The sequence below is a fragment of the Stegodyphus dumicola genome, chromosome 10, assembly GCF_044657685.1.
Source record: "Stegodyphus dumicola isolate Sdum_Otavi_A_Nest chromosome 10, ASM4465768v1".
NCBI lineage: Eukaryota > Metazoa > Arthropoda > Arachnida > Araneae > Eresidae > Stegodyphus > Stegodyphus dumicola.
This window is the reverse complement of record NC_140777.1, coordinates 181,819,823-181,842,636: the sequence shown is the minus strand read 5'-3', so window position 1 is coordinate 181,842,636 and position 22,814 is coordinate 181,819,823. Positions and strand designations below refer to the sequence as shown.

Below are 22,814 nucleotides of genomic sequence, written 5' to 3'. Positions count from 1 at the left end.
AACTCGTAACTATAAATTGTTTTGTTTCTGAAAACCGGCAAGCAGAAAGACTGAATTATAAAGTGCAATTAGGTGTTTAGCTATTTGGTTACTGTTTGTTTATCTCTTATTACGTTTGTGTAATTTCGTGCTTCTTCATGTCCAAAAAGAAAAACCCCAGAGAACGGTTCTTGTATCTCAGAGAATTGGTTACGGAATTTCAAGATACATCTTCATCGGGTGAGACAAAAACATGATTAACCACATTTTTATCAAAATAATTTATGTGTCTGCTAAAACATTTTATATTTAAGCTGCGTATACAGAAGTTAACACAGATATAAAAAATATTTTATATATTTATGCATAAGTGCGTTTCTAAATTATTTGTTGAAAATAGGAACTACAGATAGATAAGTTCCTCGAAAGTACTGCGCTGTGGGAAATCGCGTTATAGGAGACACCAACTTATACCAAAAGTGGGATTCGATTCTTAAAAAAAGAAAAACGGCCTTTTATGGCGTTATATTTTCACCATTTTTTAAATTTATGTACATTAAAAACATTTTATATAAAACGTACATAAAATTCAACATGGTATAAAAATTAAAAGATTATGATTTCAAGTCAAAATCACAAAGAAACGTAATGTTATGCTCACATATTTATTCCTGTTCATCACTTTATAGTAGCTTCATCAAATGAAAAAATTGTTAATTAAATACACTTCTGTATGGCAAGAATTTGCCAAATGTGCAATAAATTGGAGGAATCGAACAACGGCAGACAGTTTGGTGCATACGGATAACTTAAAGGACAGGGTAAAAAGGTTGTTTTAGCGTTGCATGTTTTCTCAGGTGAGATTCTCATGAGGTGTTGTGACAATGAATATGACACCTTAATTAAAGTCTTGGTTGGGTTGTCCATGTACTATGGTTGGGTTGTCCCATTGGGTTGTCCCATAGGGTTGTCCAAACAGGAAATTAATTTATTCATGCTCAAAATGTCTACATATTTACAATACTGAAAAAAGCAAGCAAACCATGGTTGTTGTGCAAAGATGATGCTCTTAGTCACAAGAGAACAACGAGAGTAACGTACGTCCAGGACGATTCCTAGAATTCGTGTCTAGGGGTACGTTTTTGCTTCATCTGCTGGCATGCTGTGTCGGTCAAAGGTTTATCCAGCTGGAAACAAGGGAGATCTGCCACACCTTTCCTAAACCATGTTGTAGTAAAATTTCCTTGTTTTTCCATCTGCGTTGTAGGATGCCTACCTGTAGTATATTTTCAGGTTTTAGATATAAATAGCAGTTCCTACATTATGATATTCAGTTATATGTATTTATGTGCATATGCGATTATAAAGTCACATGCCATGCAGCAGGAGTCTCATAATTCAAATTTGGCAACATTTGGAAGGATATTGAGAGATATGAATCCTCTGTTTATGCGGTTTCTTGTACATTAGCTGAAGCATATTTGCCATTAAACTATTTTTTGCGAAAATTGCTATTAACCCTTCTGAGTTTTGGGCTAGACATGAATAAGTAGTTGGGCAGGTTTACACTACTTCTGAGCTCACATAGTTTGTAAGCATTGAGTTATAGTTTATGTCAACAGCCACTCCAGTAAGGTAACTGATACAATGATGATATGTTAATATATCCATCATATGCTGAGTAAAAGTTAGTCGTATGAGTTCAGTAAAAATTACTCATAAGGGACATGTTGGTAACTTTTGTCAAAACAATCAAACTATCAATATCTGTAACAACTCAGCAACCATTATCAACATATTGAAGAAAGCAATTTAAAATACAAATATGAATTGTTAAATAAGGATTATATGATAAATTAAACATTATACTTACTATATTATATGATACATTACTGCTGTTCTTACCATGTACACAGTGATTTCGTTTTGTTTAAGAAAACATCAGAGAATTGTGCAAACTCGACACTGCACACCTGCTATGATCAATTATAAATTATTAAATAAGATTATATGATAGGTAAAAAGAATAAACCATTTACCTTTTTTATAAATTTACTTTTCTGGTGGAGGGCAAATCTTCTCCATGGCCTCAATAAATAAAGAAAACTATTCTTAAGGATTTTTTTCTTCATTTTGCATTACATAAACATGGTTAGATTAAGAACTATTCTACCCTTCCTATCTAATCATAGAAAACCCCTAAATTGTACTCTATTACCATGGTGCACACCATTGACATGTTAGTCAAATAGTTATACTGTACTTACCATTTAGAAGTATGAATTTTTAAAATAACAAATAGCATTCAAAAACAGACAGTGTTTAGCAGAGAGAAGTAGGTATTGATATAGTATGTAACCTACCACTTTTGTGATTATATCCTATGATCATCAAACTATAACTCATCCTAAGAACTTTGCCAATCCTGCAAACGATATTAATATTCAAACGATTGAATAGTGCTGAGAGATTTTGAAGCTAAAGATTTTACATATACAAATTACCACACCTCAGTTGCTTCCACATTATCTCGTAAAAGTATGGCGGAGATTTGTTAATAAAAGTGATGACTACTTTTGGGCCATGTTGTGCAATGTTCTTGATGTACATGGCTGAATGACTCATAAAAAATGGCCCTTTTAAGGTTTATTCCTGCTTTTGTTTTGTGAAGTTTGAAACAATTTAAAGTTAATGAAATTAAAAATTTAATAGGTTATTAACCCTGTAAGGTTTGGACGTAAAATTCTGCTTAGAAGGATGGCTATCTAATTTGTTACATATGAAAATGTATCTGATCTCGAGTTGGATGTATATGGGAAGAAAGGAGTTATGATACCAAATAGGAGATTCGTTTTAGAATTGCAATCAAGAAAATATCACTTATTTATAGCATTTTGGAGAACATTACGTTTTCAAAGCTAACCCATAACATCTGAAGGGTTAATTAATGAAATCATTTATATATATTTAATTATTTGTAATTATTTGTGTTTATTTTCATATGTATAAGTAGCATTTTATTGGTGCCATCTAAGAAATAAATAGCAAATTTAAAATGATAGATGGCATACTATATAAATAATGAGAAAATTTCTTACAATCCTATTAACTTCAGTTTATAAGTAAAAATAAGGTCGCCAAATCAAATCATTATCTAACAAGGGAACCACTGAATTTTACTTCACTTTAGCTATCAGTTTCTCTGCCATTATATTCTGGGTCTGTGGTGGCATGTTCTGGTACAGTAAAACACAGTCAAACACAGCTAGTATTAACAAATATCCTTTACAAAGTATTCACAAGTCCAGGAATAGTGCCACCACAATTCCTAGAAGTCTCACTAGCTAAAAATCTGTGGGATGTGATTATTTATTGATTTAATTTTCTGTATTGCCTTTACTATAAACTGGAAATTTTGATCTAAATCACCTGGTTTGCAGTATCCGAGAGAGAGTTTGATCATTTGTTAAATCAATATCCAACTGAGTCAATAGTTATATCACCCAAAATTGTAGTCATATCACTTACTGAATTCTATGAATATTCAGCCTCTTGTCCAAAATTAAAATTTTTTTCGAAATATACTTTTCCCCACAAGTGCCAAGTTGGTACTTTTCCGTTTCGCTGCCGCAAATCTCGCCAAGTAGACTTTATTGGCGACAACATACAGTATACACATAAAAAATGTTAACAAATGTTAGTTCTAAAAATTTTTTATTTTGAAGGCATAAACATTTTAATATTGTTTAAAATTTTGTAAAAAGCCAATAAATCTGTAAAAAGACATTAATTTAAGAATTTATTATGCTTTCATGGTTCAACAAGCTGATTTTCCGATTCATATCACGTGACCCCAAGTGATCTCATCTCATGTAAACTACGCTACAAAAATCTAATTCTCTCAGTAATTATCTACATCAAGTTAAATCCTAATTTAGAATACAAGTTTAAATGCAAGAATTATTTCAATTCGTATGAATAGCTTATTCAGAATTCATGTAAAACCACAGTGCTTTACTTCACTAGTGTATTCTCATATTCCGTTTGGTATCAGTTGTGTACCATTATAGGCAACTTTATTGGTTGTGCTGGCAAAACGGAAAAGTAATGCCAAGTTTTGTTTCATTTTAAAGCATTTTATCAATGTGAAGTAGTTCCCCTCCTTGTGTGAGTAGTGCACTATCATATGTATATCAACTGGTGCCTGTAGCAGGAGTTTAAAATGTGCCTCTTTTAAAATATTTAAAATTATATTTATCCCTCTTGGATTTGGTTTTAGGCTCAAATGGCACTCCTGGCACATGCCCTGCCTTCTTACCCTAGATACATACATGATTATTTTCTGACAAAAGTGTTAGCTTTTTGTAAAACTTTATAAAATATAATATCAGTTATAAATGAGGTGAGCCTACATCTATCTGTTAAATATAACATAGCAAATAAAATTATGTTGATATCAGAAGTTTGCAAGAAAAACTTTATTAATAACTTTATCGAGATTGATAAAATTTACTTTGCGTTAAAAAGTTAATTTTTGAAAATTAAGAAAAAGTTAAAATTTTTCAAGCTATGATATTTTATTTTTAATGCTTTGCAGTTCAATATACATCAATTTTGAACTTTTCTTTCGATGTTACTGAATATGTTGTTTTATTGTTACTTACGTAGTGCAAAATTGATTCTTGATAATTCCTATTAAAAAAGTTATTTTTATACAATATTGGTATGGACTGAAATTCTTTAACAATGTAAAAGCTACCCAATAACTAAAATCAGTTGGTAATCTTTCTTTATTTTTGCAGAAGCAAAGGAACAAGTTTTAGCTAATTTAGCTAATTTTGCATATGATCCTGATAATTATGTACATATTAATGAATTGAACATTGTGGATCTATTTCTTGGTAAGTATTGAATCTGCTTGTTAAGGAATAGCCATAAGGAGATACTCTATGACACTAATAATTTTCAGTAATACTTAAATGTGGCAATAATAATTATTTTGGAAAATAAAATGTGCTTGTTTAGAAAAACTAATTAAGAAAAATTATATTTTATGTACATGGAAAAATAACTTTTTTTTTTTTTTAGTTTCTAGATAATTTAGAGTACCTTCCAATGCATAAGGATTTAGCATCCAACAAACCCATAAGAAAATTACCTAGAGAAATATTTTGTTTATCAATAAGTTTTAGTGAATTTTTTTTTTTTTTTTTTTTTTTTCTGTAAGAGTGTTTTTGCAGAAAAGAACAGTAAAACAGAAAAATATAGTAACTAAATAGTTGACCAATTGTGAAAAATCAGTATCTAAATTAGAAACTAGAAATACAAATAGAATTTTGTTTTGGTGAGCAAATGAAGCAATGATAAGATGATGTTCACAGTGAAAGTCAAAAAGGAAATCATCCATAAACAAAATGTGTAAGTGGCTAAAATCACAAAATTTTGTAGCAACCCCACAACAAGGATTTGCACGAAATTAAAAAAGAAATAAATGAATAAGATACCGCAGACGGAGACTGCTTGATTGTTTTTGCTTGATTAAAGCTTCAATATCTGATTTAATTTGTGCTGTTGCTATTGGTAAAGTTTCCTCCAAATGTCTGTCTGTCAGCCATGTTCTTGTTTTTGATTTTAGGATTTCCATTTTACTAAAACGTTGTTCACATATGCAGGTACTGCCAAAGTTAGAAAACATGAACAATGCATGTTTATAAATTCCTGGATACTTGTCTTCAGTCACGTGCTTTGAATAAAAATTAATTAATGTAGGCTTTTCAAGGAACTTGCATTTTACTGCAGAGTCACACTGTAAATCTATAAATTCTAATTGAAGTTCAGGTGGAACACTTCCAACATCTACTGAAAATGGGAACATTCTCATGAACGTTTCATTTTCACGAAAATCGGAAAATTTGCTTTTGAATTCCTCTTTCAACTGTGAAATGCATAATGAACAAGTATATATTTTCCTAGTATTTCCTAGTTCAAATCATTGAGATGACTTGTCATATCGACAAGAAATGCAAAGTCTCTAAACCATTTCTCATCACTGAACTCGTGAATAGATTTCTCTTTAGATTCCATGAATTGTTGAACGTTGCTCTTCAAAGAAAACTGGCGCTGAAGCATCTTTTCTCAGTTCAAACAACGTTACTTCGGCGTTATACATGATGTCACCATATTCAGCTACCAAATCACTCAAGAGCTGTTGAAATTGCCTGTGTTTGAGTCCTTTAGACAGAATGAAATTAACCACTTTTACAACAGAGATAAAAATCTACCCTATTTATGGAGTTGAGATTTTATGCGTAGTCAAATTTTTAATTTTTAAAATTACATAAAATAAAGTGAAATTTTTGAGAAAGTCGTAATTTTTAGAAAATTTTATCTCAAATAATATAAGGCATATGAATAAAATGTTTTAAATTTCAAGAATAAGAGAAAATGAATTTTTTTTTTTAACGACAAAAAGCTGGCAAGGCAATTTTTCTTGAAATCAAGATTTTTTTTAATTCTTCATTTTTTCTTCAAATTCAGATATGGGGCCACTAAAATGCCTTCAGCAGACCACTGGTTGAAGACCTCTACTTTAAGGCAAGCAGACAAGATGATTGATATCTTTAAGGAGGGAGGTCATATGTACAGGCTGATTCTAAATTGCTTTTACAAATTAAGAGGGGTGATAGTACTCATCTAGATGAGCAATAATTACCATCAAACATAGGGTCGCATTCCACTCTGAGAGGCAGAAAAGAGGAATTTAGAATTTCAACCTGAACTTACAACAGTGTTGGGAGAGCGAATGAACGAGACCAAAAGCTGCATAATCAGTTTAGTGAAAAACTCATAGAGAGTGCACAAAATGGATAAAACCAAAAACTTGGCTTTGAAGTGTTAATTCGAGCTCAGACTTTGATGGCAATCACTCAGATGCACATCTTTGGTTAGCAAGGGCTCAACCTTGCAAATGATTGCAACAATTATCTAAATTATTTCGGGAAAAAACTGCTACCTTGATACTTGATATCAAGGTAGCAGTTTTTTCCCGAAATAATTTTTTTCCCTTCGCCTTCGCAGTTTTTTTTCCTTCGCCATCTTCTATCCTGTCCTTCTGAACTTGCTGTGCTGTACTCATTCTACTTGAAGCGCCCTTCTATGCAACACGAAGTTCTGACAGCTGGAACGCAGCATGAAGATTTCATGCTAATCTTGAAGTACAGCAGGAGTTGGAATTAGTTGATAATATTCAGCCTTTGATTAGATAATTAACTTGTTGCAATTGTTTGCGAGGTTGAGGCCTTGCCAGCCAAAGATGTGCATTTGAATATTTGCCATCAAAGTCTGAGCTCAAATTAACACTAAAACGCCAAGTTTTCCATTTTATCCATTTTGTGCACTCCCTGCGAGTTTTTCACTAAACTGATTGTGTAACTTTCGGTCTCATTCATTCACTCTCCCAACGTCGTTTAAGTTCAGGTTGGAATTCTAATATTTCCCTTTTCTGCCTTTCATAGTGGAATGCGACCCTATGTTCTATGTAATTATTGTTCATCTGGATCAGTACTATCCCCCTTCTTAATTTGTAAAAGCAGTTTTGAATCACCTTGTATAATGTTTATAGGCTTGAGTCTGCGAGTTTGGATGCCGAGGCATTTGCTGTAGAATTCCAAATGCTCATGGTTGCTGAATGTCTGAATCTGTTCCTCCAAATGAGATTAGAAAGATGTATGAAATAGGAGAATAACTGCAAAATTTTATATATAAAAAAAAAAAAAAACACCATATGAATGAGATTGTATCGGTGCCAATGATGAATATGCTGAATGGCAATGCTGTGTCTCATTTGGATTAAATTGTCAAATGGGAGCAAACGCAGTTATCATTGGATAAGTTCTTCATAAGTCACATAAAAAAGAAAAATTTTTGGTGAGCCTATAGGTAGCACTGATTATTTTTAAAGATAAAATATAGGTTAATTTTTTTCCTTGTATTTTATATTAATCTTTAGCACTTTCTGATTACTTGCACCCATGCCAAAAATTTGCAAAAATATCTTCATGAGGCAATGCAGTATACTTTTAAAATAGTTACTATATTTTCTAGTAGGAAGTAAAGATAGTGTTGTAATCACAAAAATTTTGGGTTTCAGATTTCAACGGAAATATCCATTTTCACCATTTCTGAATCCATTTTGACTATTTCTTTGCATGACATCTGCACATATGGGCAGAACAAAGGACTGTCTTTTAAAATGGACGGTAAAATGGATTTTTTCGTGACATCTGTACATACAAATGTATATGTAGATCTTACCCAGCCTTTATTTTTACAATCATTGTAACTGGAAAGCTCAAATAGACATATACTTCTAGTTCCAGAAGTCTTTTAAATGCTAAAAATTATTATGTTTTGGTAATTTCAAATTAAAAAAAATATTTTGGGCAAATAACAAAATCTAACTTTTAATGCTGTTTCCCAGTTCCTATGCTTATATTTGGAAAAGTTTTATACTCATCATGAAAAAATAAAAATACAAAAAGTTGGACTACCAAATAAACATACTTACACTATCTAGTAAGATATCTTCGTTTCTTCTTCCTTGTAACTTGAATCTCACCCATTCTCACTGTTGTCTCTGCTACTCTTTCTCAAATTGTATATAAATAATTAAATAAGGTGAATGCGCTGCTGACTCGGCAAAATCATAAACTAACAGCAATGCTTTTAAACTATTTTTTAAATATGCAGAATAAGTGTATCTTTAAAAAGTTGTGTTTAAAATTGTATTTATATATCTATCTCCTGTAGTACTAGCACACAGCCTCCTCCCAAAATTCTAATTAATGATGATAAAGGCAGTTTGATAACTATTGTATAATGTGTTTTTGAGGATATTTGTCTATAGAAATATTTTTTTGCAGATTTCCCTGCTTTTTGCATAAGCAACCCTCCTGCATAATGTATATAAAAAAGTATGTTCCGTATATTCTCACAAAAAAGCATCATGCCATCAAAACTGTTGTAATTGAAAGGCCTCTTTTAGGGGGGGGGGATTCTTAAATTGGAATCATGAATTTTTCACATCAGTCATTCAAGAGAATTGAGAAATCTTTTTTGAACAATCCTGAATAAAATTTCTTTAAATATGTCTTATAAAAAATGAGCTTGTAATTTAAAATTTGTATTATTTTATCCTTAGATCAACTTGAAGATTCTAATAAGAATTTAGTAGAGTTCGCTATAGGAGGTATTTGCAATCTTGCATTAGGTAAGTTTGAACTACTAATGCAACATTTTTACTTATGCATTCATGGAAAGAAAAAAAATACTGAAATCTTATAAATATGTTTATTTATAAGATTTCAGTATTTCTTTTAAATGACTACTTTTGTGGTAATTTTATGTCAAATATGCATCAGATGGAAAAGATTTCAGCCTTTACTTTAATGACACAATATTCATTAAGTGATAGACTTTTTCTTTTTTTATATATACTACAGGATGACTGCAAAGTTCTCAAATGCATTGCATTAAAAAATACCATGAATACTTAAACATTTTAAAACTGAGGTAGTAATATAAGCAAACATTTTTGAAATGTAGGATTTAACAGCGTTCAAGGATTGTCAAAATCACATTATGCACATACTGATCAGTATGTTCTCTGAATTTTAACAACTATAATAACAGATTTTCATGATGAATTTTGTTGAACATATCTACAATAAATGCTAACTGCAGAAATCTCTTAGTGATAATTTTTTAGATGTAATGTGCTTTTTATATGTACATTAAAAGCCCAACTATGCAGCATTCAGCTAACTGGAAAGCTCAAATAACCAGAATAAGAATTTTAGAAATATTTCCTTAAAAAATTTAGTAAATGATAAATTTTTAATGCTATTACAGAGCTTGAAATAGTATTAACAGATTGTTGCCAGTGTTATTTAGTGCTAATAATGGATAAACGTGATGTCGCAACACAATCATAAAAAGTTCATTTTTGTTTAATGCTAATCTGATTATTCTTAATAAGCTATTTAAACTTTTGTTAAGAAAGATATAAATTAAATTTTTTCCTTGCATTTTGAAAAAAAATAATTAATACAGTAAAAAGTCCGAGATCCGGACGTCCAATATCCGGAATGATCTAAAATCCGGACTTCAAAGCCACCACCAAGTTTTTTTTGATATACTTTACAAATGTGCATTTAATTCCCCCCTCTCATTCAAGCTGTCATACACCATTTGTATTCATGTCCAATAAATGTTTCAAATTAATCACTCTTGCTTCTTTTCCCATCTTCTTCCTCTGCTATCACTTACCCCTGACATTTCTGGATATAGGTTCCTATGCAATTCTTAATGCCTATGATGTACCCTACCTCTCCTAAAAGTTTATCGCAACTTTTACAGTACACCCTGTTATTTTAAATGATAAATTTTAGAAGGTGTTCTGTTAATGGTTAAGTGTACTAGGTTTGTTGTTTATGCATCAATGAATTTATCTTAAAATGATCAGAGAAAATTCATCAGATTAAAAAAAAAAAATGCATCTTTATCAATTATTCCGAAATTCATCACCACTGTATTGATAGTAACATTCATAATAATAGAATGTAGATAATAATCCAGGTAATATTATTATACTATTGATAAGAATGTTTAATGCATGGATAGTTATATTTCTGTATATTCTACTTTAGATGCAAATGCATTTTTCTGTTTTCAGATAAAGGTTTTAAGCAGCTTATTTACCAAAGAGGAGGTGTTTGCAGTGTCATAAAATGCCTGTCTAGTGAAAGAGAAGAAACAGTTTTGTCAGCTATCACAACCTTAATGTTTTTAGTTTCTTCAGAAAGTAAAGCTGGTATGTTTATACTTGCTTTTAAAGGACTTTTAGATACAGCTTTAAAACATATTTAAATTTAAACTTAGTTTGATGTTTTCATTAACAATTTTTATAATATAATTATATCATGAATTTATCAAAAAGTTTTAGCATGATTTGCAGCCTTTATATGTTGTTATAAAATTTATAATTTTATTTTTGGAACCTCCAAATCTTCTTGTTATATCAGTTTATTATTATTGTTATTATTTTGTTTTTTAAAAGCAAAATAGTATGATGATATTTTAATTAATATATACTAATTCATGTGCAGATTGATATAAAAAAATTGCTAAGGATGCTTATTGTAATGAATAGATAATTCTTTGAAAGGAAGAGGTACCAAAAATTCGAAAATGGGATTCTGCTTTTAGTAACACTTTTCTAATTTTGACATACCTGTCAGTTAAAAACAAGAAACAAACATTGTGTTCTCTATAAGAGCATCATTATTCATCATGATATAATTATATTATAAGCATCATTAGAAAAGTGAAAAGATGCATTTCTATATTTCTATATTCTGTATTATATATATCATAATTCATTTTACTAAAGTAATTTAAATATTATACATATTTATTTTCAAGTCTTTTTTTTTTGTTTGTTTGTTTGTTTGTTTGTTGTTGTTGTTGTTGTTGTAGTTGTGTGTACAAAACAAAAAATTTATTTGCACCTTTTATAAAAATCTACAAATATAATTCATAAAATGCAGCACTAAAATAGCGAAGAAATAACTTACCTAGTACAGACTGTTCCATACATTTTCTGCATTTAAGATTTATGTACTTTTTAATCAAATTGGGTACACTAATTTCCAGAATAGCTTTCTGATAACTTCGTGTGATATTCTTTTAATACCTGTAGTCCAAGTGATTCCGTTGGCTCTATGAAATATAATAATATACAGAAATGACTGTCTCTTTTTAAGGTAAAGAAGTTTTTCAGTTATTGTGTTATAGAGAAGTAATAAGTTAGTATTTTAAATTAATAATTTTGGTAGCTTCATGTGCTTTAAATTTCTTTTCACTTTTTAGAAGATATCTTCAACATGTGAAGAACTTTTAGTTTATTTTAATTCCATATGGTTTCTCAAGTTTTTTTTTTTATTTGAGACTGATATATCCATTCATTCAAGATGCCCTCAGTAGAAGAGAAGGAGTACAAAAGGATTTAAACCAGAACTGATACAATGGAATGATTGTGGCATATAATAAAGGATAATTGTGTTTTAATAACCCCCATAAACAAACATATGAACCTACTCCACTACTGTGTGATTTCTTATGTTGCTAGGACTTTACATGGAAGATATCTTGCTTTTTTATCTTCAGTCTGTGGAAAAATCCCCAAAAGAAAAATTATTCATACCAGACATTAAACATAAAAAGAATGGCATCTGATTTTGTGCAGTGAGAATTCTACCAAAGGGGCATATTTAACCTGGTTCATCGATGGAACAACCAACTCAGCAGTTTCTTCAAAATAACTATTTGCACTTGTGTTTTGAAAAATGGGATTTAAATAAAAAATTTTTGATAACCCATTATAATATTAAGTATTAATTTTTTTTTTTAAATTTACTAAATGTATTTTTATTTTACAGTAATTACTACTGCTCCTGTTATTGACTGTATGCTGAGGTTTCAAGGGAGTAGTAACAGAAGATTAAGCAATTTAGCTACAGTATTCTTACAAGATTATTGTTCAGGAGAACAAATACAGCAAGCAAAGCATTTGGCTTCTCAGTACAAAGAAACACTTTCTTCAACATCTGCAGTTTAAAAGCTATATTATTTTAACTGAGATATTTTTTCATATTTCAAAAATGCTGAACATGAACATTCCTGCTCATATTTATGCAGAGAAAATATATGCATTTTGAATACTTTCATGAATACATTTTTTGTATTAGTTTATCCCTTCCAATTAAATATTGATTATTCTCATTTTAATAAATCACCATAAGACAATTGAATTACATACATAATACATATTCATAAAAGTAACAAGGAACACATATAAATAATTCAGTCTTAAAATAAATTTATTTACAATTACAGGTATAAAACTTTTGAATTGTACATTTTTACAAATATACTTCAACTTGCATTCAATATGAAGATGAAATAAATTTTTACTTTGCTGAGAGAAAGATTTGAAAAAGTTTTGGTCCCTGTCTTAATAGGGGACTCTTATCGCATTTGATGATATATGATCTATTTATTTGAAATACAATGGCCATTTATTATCCATATGGAAATCTTCTGCTACTTGTTGCTAAATTAAAAGAAAAGATTATTAATGGTATGCACAGAAATTAGAAAAGAATAGAAAAAAATGAAAAACTGCTTATTTAATAATGTTCATTCTTTTATCGATTTCTATCCATGTTAGGCTGAATCCCTTCAATGTTTCTTTGCAAGAAGGGAAAAAAGTCAATCCATATACAGGAAAGATAGTCAGTTTTGTCAAGATGCATAGATCTATTTGCTATTTTGATGAGATCGTGCTCATTTTTAAAATACTACATGGCACATAAAAGCAATCAAAAAGCACATGTACATAAAAAGGAAAGAAGAAAAGAAGACATATTAAATAATAAAGGAAGAATATCAGTATTTACAAAGGAGGTGAAATCTTAGAAATATGTCTTTCTTCTATAAAATGGGAATTGAACTTTCCTGGCATACTTCCAGCAAAACAAAATCTGCATCAGTTGGTAGACTATGCATTTAAAAGAAATTTATTTTTGATAGAAATGCTTCCAAATTTTAATACAGAAAAAGTACTTCTAAATATTTCAGACACTGTCTGTAACTAATATTTTTTTTTTTTTTTTGTTTAACAGTCTGACCAGAATTTTAAAGTTCTTGTAAAGGTAATTTTCTAGCAGTCTAATAACATTTTAAACAATAATAATTTATACATTCTTAATGACATGAAAAATTATAAATACATGTTGCATTAAAGCTTAGTACTAAACACACGTTTAATTAATATCATATAAAGAGTGCTTTTCAGCTTTATTGTTTTGTCTTATAAAATGTCATTTGAGCTTAAAACATAAGCATATTAAATGTTCTAAATCTTACATAGTTAAGTTTTTGCTGCTTTTTGTTCCATGTATCTAGGAATTATTCTACTGTATCCCCCCCTTTTATTCTCCCTTTTTTTTTTCTGATCAATTATGTGTGGTTTATTATTTATTTAAGAATTCAGTTAGTAAAATAAGTAATACTTTGCTTCCATTAGGACAATAGAACACTAGTTGAGGAAGAAAAGACATATGTTTTGAAGCTGAAGCTTGGCAGGGCTGTATGCTAATAAAATCTTGTTGATCTTGAGTTGCTGTCAGTCGTGCAAAATAGAAAGCAGACTAATATGAAAAGAATGATGATGATGCGCTTGCTGTTGCTTAGGTAACATTTTCAATATTGGTTGTGTCTGTTGTCAGCAGCATCGAATTGTTCTCACATGTGCTTGATATTTCAGCTTCAAATGTTTTTGAAGTAGTGGTCTCTTCTTGTGTTTGTGCAGTGATAGTCGTCAGAGAAGGTTCTGGTTTTGGAAATTCAGGATACATATCCATGAATTTTGAGCAATGCTTTGCTGAATCCTTCATTAGTTTTTGTCTCTTTTCTTGAAATTACTGTGCACCTCTTTTGATTTATCGTTTATCCATTCTTTGTATTCTTTGTAAACAGGAGTGTAAAAAAATTCAGCTGCAATGTTTCTTGTCATCAACTTACATTATTCAGTGACAAAGTAAAATTCGCTAGAGAGTCTTTTTCAATTACAATTATGATGCAATATTTTCAATTTCACAATTAAATTAGAACGTGACTATACTGTATTTTCTTAAATCTGCTTTACGACTGTCGACTAAAGGCTCTGCTTTACCCCTACACTACAGCCTACAGCTACCGTATCTCATGTGAATTTGAGTGTGATGTGCGTTTCGCGCATCCATGTCTTCCTCATGCGCAGGGCTATCTCGCCCAGTCATCTTTGTCGATTCGATCTTTCGAGTTTCTTGATCGGCCCGAAATTGCTCCAGCCCACCGTCCCTATCTGTCACCACTGTGTAAAAATGGTTGCTGTAGAAACCAACATCATCCCCAAAACCATCCTAGAACACGCATTTGCGCCAAAAACCGGTGCAGAACACATGTCGTCACATTTGGTGACCTGAGCGCATATATAAGAGTAGTACCCAAGCAGTATCCCACCACGCCATTAATTACCTTAAAGGCTTACCTGTTTTTTTTGCATGAAATAACATTGTATTAGGGGCTAATTATCTATGTTTAAAGTTATTTTTTCCAAAAAAATTTTTTTTACGCACCGAACCTCAAAGGGTTAAAAGTGATTGAATTGTTTTGCTCTTATGCTCTGTCAAGGTTTTTATACCTTTAGTTAATTTGCATGCAATAGTTGTAGAATTATCAACAATTAAAAAGTTGTTTAAGTGGTACAAAGCCTAATGAAGCTGCCATTTGTTTACATTTGAAACTCTTAGTAGAATAGTGAATTAAGTCAGTTTGTGCACAACTTTAGTGTCGTTTTACGGAGTGGGACCAAAAGTAAACTATCAAATTTGTGCACAAAAAAAAAAAAAAAAAAAAGAAGTGGTGCTCAGGACTCTTGCCAACAACAGTTGCAGTCTTGCACTCCTTGCCACGATGAATTTCGTGGGTTTGTTCTGATGTTATTGTCAGACAAGTGAGATAAGTCCTAACAACAACAAAATAAAACCCTACTTGCAAAAACATGCTTTCTCTTTTATGCTGAAGCACTCTTCTGAAAGTTTCTAAGTTAGTTTTCTCTATACGACCAACAAAATAGTTTCGGCATCGTTATGGAGACATCCAGTTTACCAATGGAAGGTAATAATGAGCAATTTTGATTTATTATAGCGGAGCTCTTTCTAGCATGTGTTTTACAACTTACAAATTGTTTATTTGCTTATTCATTTTTTTTTTAATTTAAAACTTTTTATTCTTATTTATTCATTTCTGTAGATCCTATTTTAACGTGTTATCTAAAACTTACAGCTTACAATTTAAGCCCTAGACTGGGAATCAATCAAAATCAAGCAGTTTAGAATTAACGTTTTTAAGTTTAGAGTTTTAGGTTTTTACGTTAGAATAACGTTTTTAAGTTGAGAGTAAATGAAACAAGGTTTGAAATCACAAGATTATGATTGTTTACAGGGTCGAGAATAAACTAAGGCGAGTTTGAGATTATTAAAGTATCCATTTCGAAAGTTTAAAATACTTTTGATGGCCTGGAAATTACCTAGAAGAAGTTACTGGAATTACCTGTATATTCAGGTCAGTGAGAGATAATTTTTTTAAAGAATAAAATCATTTTAAAGAAAAAAATTTAAGATAATTTCTTAGAAGAGATAGTTAAATCTAGAAATGCTGTACAGTTTTGGGTAAAGCATGACTTGACGTGATACTTGTCATGTAGTAAAGGTTTACTCTCTCTGATGTTTATTAATATATCACAAATTTGTTTTTATCTTTTGTTTGAGTGATCAGATATTATGTATACTCCAAAACATTTATTTAAAGCTAATGATGATAGAGTGTCGTGACTTATCTCAATTGTCTGACAGTAACATTAGAACAAGACCGAAATTCAGCGATGAGGATTATAATTACTGTTGGAAGATCAACCTCTCACAAGCGGTTGGATTTGATTTTAAAGTCGGGAGAAGTTTTGAATTCACTTGGAAAGATTAAATATGAATTATCATTTCTCCCAAAAATTTTTTTTTCAAGGAATGCTCGAAATGTTTTCAGATCGCAAGAAGCTCATTTTTTAGAACCTTATAACTTAAACATAACCTTGAAATATTAGTGATTATGTATCAGGCATCATACATTTTGTTTCGTGCAAAAATGTCGAGTTCTGAGCCGAATAAGCATCAATTTGCGGGAACTTTTGATTTACATCTTAAATTTGAAGAAATCTGACTGTATGTAGAAGCATATAGTGAGGTTGCCGTAAGTGAAAGAAGTTGTTGGGAGAGGTTTCAAAAGTTTAAGAATGGTGAATTTAAACTCGAAGACAAAGAACGGAGCAGAAGGATGAAAGTGTACGAAGACAAGGAGTCAGAAGCATTATTAAATGAAGATTCATGCAAACGTAAGTATGAGGAGAATTTGTGCTTACATTATGAGTGACACAATAAGCAATTTCACTTCGTTTATAATCATTGGGAATAATTCAAAAGCAAAGAAATTGGGTTCCATATGAACTGAAGTCGAGAAGCGTTAGATGCCAATTTTTTACATATGAAATGCTGCTTGCCAGGTATAAACAAAAGAGTTTTTTACTTCCTTGTACGAAGTAAACTAAGTATTGTAATCGTGAAGGTTTTCGGGTGTCATATTTCAACAAAAATATCCATTTCAACCGCTATCGAATGCAATCTAAGGATGTTTTTGCCTGACATCTGTACATAAGGACAGAATAAAGGACTATTTTCCCCCAAAACGGGTTGCAAATAGGATTTAAATGGATTTATAAAAAAAATTTTCCATGAAAGTTGTGCGTACATACGTGTGTATGTATCTCGCATAACTAAAAACAAGTAGCCTCAGAACGTTGAAATTTTGTATATAGAACTGCTATAGCATGTAGTTGTGCACCTCCCCTTTTGGTTGCAATCGGCCACACCAAATGTATATATATATATATACCCACTCTATTTTTTGACTGTGTGAGCTCAGTTTTTTTTATTCTTATATGTTGTTAAATTGTGCAATTTTTGCTTTCAAAATGATTGAATTATATTGTTCTTATCTTCCAGTTAAGGTTTTTTTGCCTTTAGTTAACCTGCAAGCAAAAGTTGTAGAATTATGAACAATTTAAAAGTTAGTTTAAATATCATGCTGAATAACAATCAAAAACAAAGTCCAACATTAAGATCAGCGTAAATAACTTCTTTTTTCTTTTTTTTTTTCAGTTTGCAGTACTAGTTTCGATAGTTTCGAAGCTAAGTGCTTCTTCATCTTATTAACGACTTATTAAGTAATATTATTTCACATGGATATTTTTGCAGGGTGTCCAACATGTTTTTGTATTTAGTTCAAATTCTTTCAACAAGGTAATGAAATCTTCACAATTGCTTATATTTGTTCTATCTTCGCAATGAAAATTTTTAGAAGAAATTCAACGATGCTTTATTTTGTACAATAAAAATGTGTGGCAAAATATTTTCAACCATTTTGCTTATATCTTAAAGCACGTGAAAGGTCATGCGACATGACAGAAATATTACTGGATGTCCATTGGTCCATCCTAAAAGCCACTTCGTCGGTGGCTACACAGATGTGCACTTGTGAAATATGCGTTTTTTCACAATAAATGCCCAATTTTTTGTAAGAAACAGCAGAGACTTATTTATACTCCAGATACTTAATTCTGAAAACTAATGTGTTCCTAAAATAGGGCCGTATTTTTTCACCATGAATATGAAACTAAATCAAACCAGCAAGTGATCTTAAGGTAAGGTAATTCTAGTCCTTAATTTGCAATGCAAATTTTCATAAATCAACATTCAGTACTTGCACCTAAAATTAGATTGCCCGTACCTAAATGTTCTGGTATAGCAATAAATACAGTTGATACAGAATAATTTCTCTTAACCGAAAGGAAAAAGGAGAAAATAGTTAGAATAATTAGAAATAGTTAGAAGATCAACTGTGTTCAACATTTTTAATTTTTTAAAACACATTTTAGAGGTAAATATATAGTATTTTATGATGAAAAAGGTGCTTTCTGAAGTACTTATCCATTTCAACCGCTATCGAATGCAATCTAAGGATGTTTTTGCCTGACATCTGTACATAAGGACAGAATAAAGGACTATTTTCCCCCAAAACGGGTTGCAAATAGGATTTAAATGGATTTATAAAAAAAATTTTCCATGAAAGTTGTGCGTACATACGTGTGTATGTATCTCGCATAACTAAAAACAAGTAGCCTCAGAACGTTGAAATTTTGTATATAGAACTGCTATAGCATGTAGTTGTGCACCTCCCCTTTTGGTTGCAATCGGCCACACCAAATGTATATATATATATATACCCACTCTATTTTTTGACTGTGTGAGCTCAGTTTTTTTTATTCTTATATGTTGTTAAATTGTGCAATTTTTGCTTTCAAAATGATTGAATTATATTGTTCTTATCTTCCAGTTAAGGTTTTTTTGCCTTTAGTTAACCTGCAAGCAAAAGTTGTAGAATTATGAACAATTTAAAAGTTAGTTTAAATATCATGCTGAATAACAATCAAAAACAAAGTCCAACATTAAGATCAGCGTAAATAACTTCTTTTTTCTTTTTTTTTTTCAGTTTGCAGTACTAGTTTCGATAGTTTCGAAGCTAAGTGCTTCTTCATCTTATTAACGACTTATTAAGTAATATTATTTCACATGGATATTTTTGCAGGGTGTCCAACATGTTTTTGTATTTAGTTCAAATTCTTTCAACAAGGTAATGAAATCTTCACAATTGCTTATATTTGTTCTATCTTCGCAATGAAAATTTTTAGAAGAAATTCAACGATGCTTTATTTTGTACAATAAAAATGTGTGGCAAAATATTTTCAACCATTTTGCTTATATCTTAAAGCACGTGAAAGGTCATGCGACATGACAGAAATATTACTGGATGTCCATTGGTCCATCCTAAAAGCCACTTCGTCGGTGGCTACACAGATGTGCACTTGTGAAATATGCGTTTTTTCACAATAAATGCCCAATTTTTTGTAAGAAACAGCAGAGACTTATTTATACTCCAGATACTTAATTCTGAAAACTAATGTGTTCCTAAAATAGGGCCGTATTTTTTCACCATGAATATGAAACTAAATCAAACCAGCAAGTGATCTTAAGGTAAGGTAATTCTAGTCCTTAATTTGCAATGCAAATTTTCATAAATCAACATTCAGTACTTGCACCTAAAATTAGATTGCCCGTACCTAAATGTTCTGGTATAGCAATAAATACAGTTGATACAGAATAATTTCTCTTAACCGAAAGGAAAAAGGAGAAAATAGTTAGAATAATTAGAAATAGTTAGAAGATCAACTGTGTTCAACATTTTTAATTTTTTAAAACACATTTTAGAGGTAAATATATAGTATTTTATGATGAAAAAGGTGCTTTCTGAAGTACTTCACCAAGCAATTAAGAATAACTCATGGAAAAATTCTGTTAATATTGAATAAATTGTACCAATTTCAAAATAATAGCAAAATATATCATGAAGTGTAAAAATGTTTTTTAAAAAAGGGCGAATTTCGTACGAGGATCAAGAAACAGCTCAAGTAAATTTTAGAAATGTTACCTGCAGTAATGAAAAGTGAGGATTATGATTAACATTCTATGGAATTCTTGATTCTGTAGAATGTCTAGATTCGAGATTCTGTAGAATGTCTAGGCAGTATATTCCAAAGATTCTATAGAATATCTAGGCAATGTATTACAACGATCCTGTTGAATGACTAGGCAATATATTACAAGGATTCTATAGAATGACTTGACTACATATTATAAGGATTTTATTGAATGGATGTTCTCTAAATTACAACCTTTGTAATATATTGCAAATCCTGGGCAATATATTGTAGAGATTCTATATAATGCCTAGGCAATATATTACAGGGATTCTATAGGATGACTAAACTACACATTATAAGCATTTTATGGAATGGATGTTCTATAAAATACAATCTTTGTAATATACATTGCAAATCTTGGGCAGTATATAAAGATTTTATAGAATGTTTAGGCAATATATTACAGGGATTCTATAGAATGAATAGGCAATATACACTTTTGTGCAAAAATTAAGGACGAAGTCGAAAAATTAGCATATCAGCTGAACGAAGAGGCAGAGCGGACAGAAAGACCAATCAGGAGATTATGTAACGTGATGTACGGTAGCACATGCGCAGATATGCAGGTAGACGTAATGGGGGAGTGAGTAATATAAAGCATGTTGTCGGTGTAAGATCAGTATTTCTGGCAAAGAGATTGCACGCCGTATAGCAGTTAAAATCACACCGAGTTGCTGCCTCAGCGAGAAATGGTGAATAATCAATCTGTTAGACGACATCTGGATGCTTTTACTCGAGGTCGAATCATTGGGAAGTTGGAGGAAGGCCGCAGTGTGACAAGTGTGGCTGCATAGTTCGGAATTGCTCACAGCATCGTTTCACGACTTTGGAGACAATTTCAAACTACAGGAACAGCTATCTGGGGGTTTAGTAGTGGTCGTCCACGCGGAACCACACCCGCAGATTACCGGTATATTGCCTTACAGGCCAGAAGAAACAGGCGGCAGACAGCGGGAGAAATCGCTAGCCGCACGACACAGGCGACTGGACGACCGATATCGCGTTTTACCGTGGCCAGAAGACTGCACGGTGGTGGTCTGTTTGCACGACGCCCTGTACGGTGTGTACCTCTAACGCCTGCCCATCAGAGAAGGCGTTCTCTGTGGTGCCGGGAACACCGGAATTGGACAGACAATGAATGGGGACGAGTAATCCTTACAGATGAGAGCAGATTCAGTCTGAGTAGCGATTCTCATCGCATACTCATCTGGAGAGAGCGGGGAAGCCGCAATCATCCCTCGAACATCATTGCAAGGGACAGGTATGGAGGTGGCGGTGTTCTCGTTTGGGGAGGCATCATGCTTGGTAGTCGTACAGACCTTCACATCTTCAACGCAGGTTCAGTCAACGGGACCCGTTATTGTAACGAGATTCTTCTTCTATATGTGCATCTTTTTAGAGGCACTATGGGTCCGCAGTTCCATTTCATGGACGACAATGCACCATGTCATCGCACAGTAGATGCCGAACAGCTCTTAGAGAGTGAGGATATTGAACGTATGGATTGGCCGGCACGATCTCCGGATCTCAATCCCATCGAGCATGTATGCGATTTTCTAGGCAGACGCTTGGCAGCTCGTACCTTACCACCAGTAACGATTCCGGAGCTTCGATTGGCGCTGCAAGACGAATGGGCAGCAATGCCTCAACAACTCATTGACACCCTCATTCTCAGCATGGGCAGATGCTGTGAAACCTGCCTAGCAGTCAGGGGAGATCATATCCCCTATTAAAAACTGGATGTTTCTTGTTGGACACCCATCACAGGAATGTTTCGGCCTTCAGTCGCATTGCGCTCCATGCTACTTTTTCAATAAAGCTTCTTTTTATCCCTCTGATTTATCTTTTAGTAAGTGTTGCTTACATTACTCATGTCCTTACATATTGGGGATCTTACGGTATTAAATGCGTTGATTTGGAAAGCTTTTGTACAAAGTTATATTGAAAAAACCGTCTCGGCCTTAATTTTTGCACACCAGTGTATTACAAGGATTCTATAGGATGACTAGACTACACATTAGAAGGATTTTATTGGATGTTCTGTAAAATACAATCTTTGTAATGTATTGCAAATCCTGGGCAATATGTTATAAAGATTCTATGGAATGTCTACGCAATATATTGCACAAATTCTATAGAATATTGGCAAAATAAGAAACATCCAAATTATTTTAGTATTATATAAATTTTCCCAAGGAATCGTACAGAATGAAACGTTATTTAGTATATTAAATGTAACTAAGTAATAGCATTAACTGCATGTTAAAATTCTTATTTTTTCCCATTGCAAACTATTTCTCGTTTTGCCTGATTTCCAGTAAAAGGAAGAACCTTGCCTCCAGGATCAGCAGACAAATATAGTATAGTATAGTAACTTTGGTTTTCTTTTATTCGATAAGGCAACACACGACATTTCTTTTTGTTACACGCATCTAAAATCACCGCATATAGGAGGAGACCAAACTGACCTGCTCTCCAAATCCAGAGAAATAAATGTGAAGCATAAAAGGGAAGGAATACCCTG

The 22,814-nt window shown here is 31.8% G+C and overlaps 1 protein-coding gene across 5 annotated transcripts; it reads left to right on the top strand.

Annotated features, from left to right (window-relative positions):
- The first annotated feature begins 54 nt into the window (after positions 1-54).
- Positions 55-14,259, top strand: LOC118184779 (armadillo repeat-containing protein 7). Of its 5 annotated transcripts, none has more exons than XM_035354505.2 (5): positions 55-219; positions 4,782-4,880; positions 9,179-9,247; positions 10,712-10,849; positions 12,167-12,449. In XM_035354505.2, exons 1-5 carry the CDS (start codon positions 138-140, stop codon positions 12,271-12,273), a joined length of 495 nt encoding a protein of 164 aa, XP_035210396.1. In that variant the 5' UTR covers positions 55-137; the 3' UTR covers positions 12,274-12,449. The 5 variants fall into 5 exon arrangements, with proteins under 5 accessions (XP_035210396.1, XP_085682084.1, XP_085682083.1 ...); XM_085825958.1 differs by lacking the exon at positions 12,167-12,449 and adding an exon at positions 14,126-14,259 and having other exon boundaries at positions 57-219; XM_085825957.1 differs by having other exon boundaries at positions 57-219; positions 11,908-12,453.
- The last annotated feature ends 8,555 nt before the right edge of the window (positions 14,260-22,814 follow it).

Coding starts and splice junctions, on each gene's coding strand:
- LOC118184779 (XM_035354504.2), top strand. CDS start 138: ATGTCCAAAAAGAAAAACCCCAGAGAACGGTTCTTGTATCTCAGAGAA. Junction 220..4,781: donor TCAAGATACATCTTCATCGG/GTGAGACAAAAA, acceptor TTATTTTTGCAG/AAGCAAAGGAACAAGTTTTA. Junction 4,881..9,178: donor CATTGTGGATCTATTTCTTG/GTAAGTATTGAA, acceptor TTTTATCCTTAG/ATCAACTTGAAGATTCTAAT.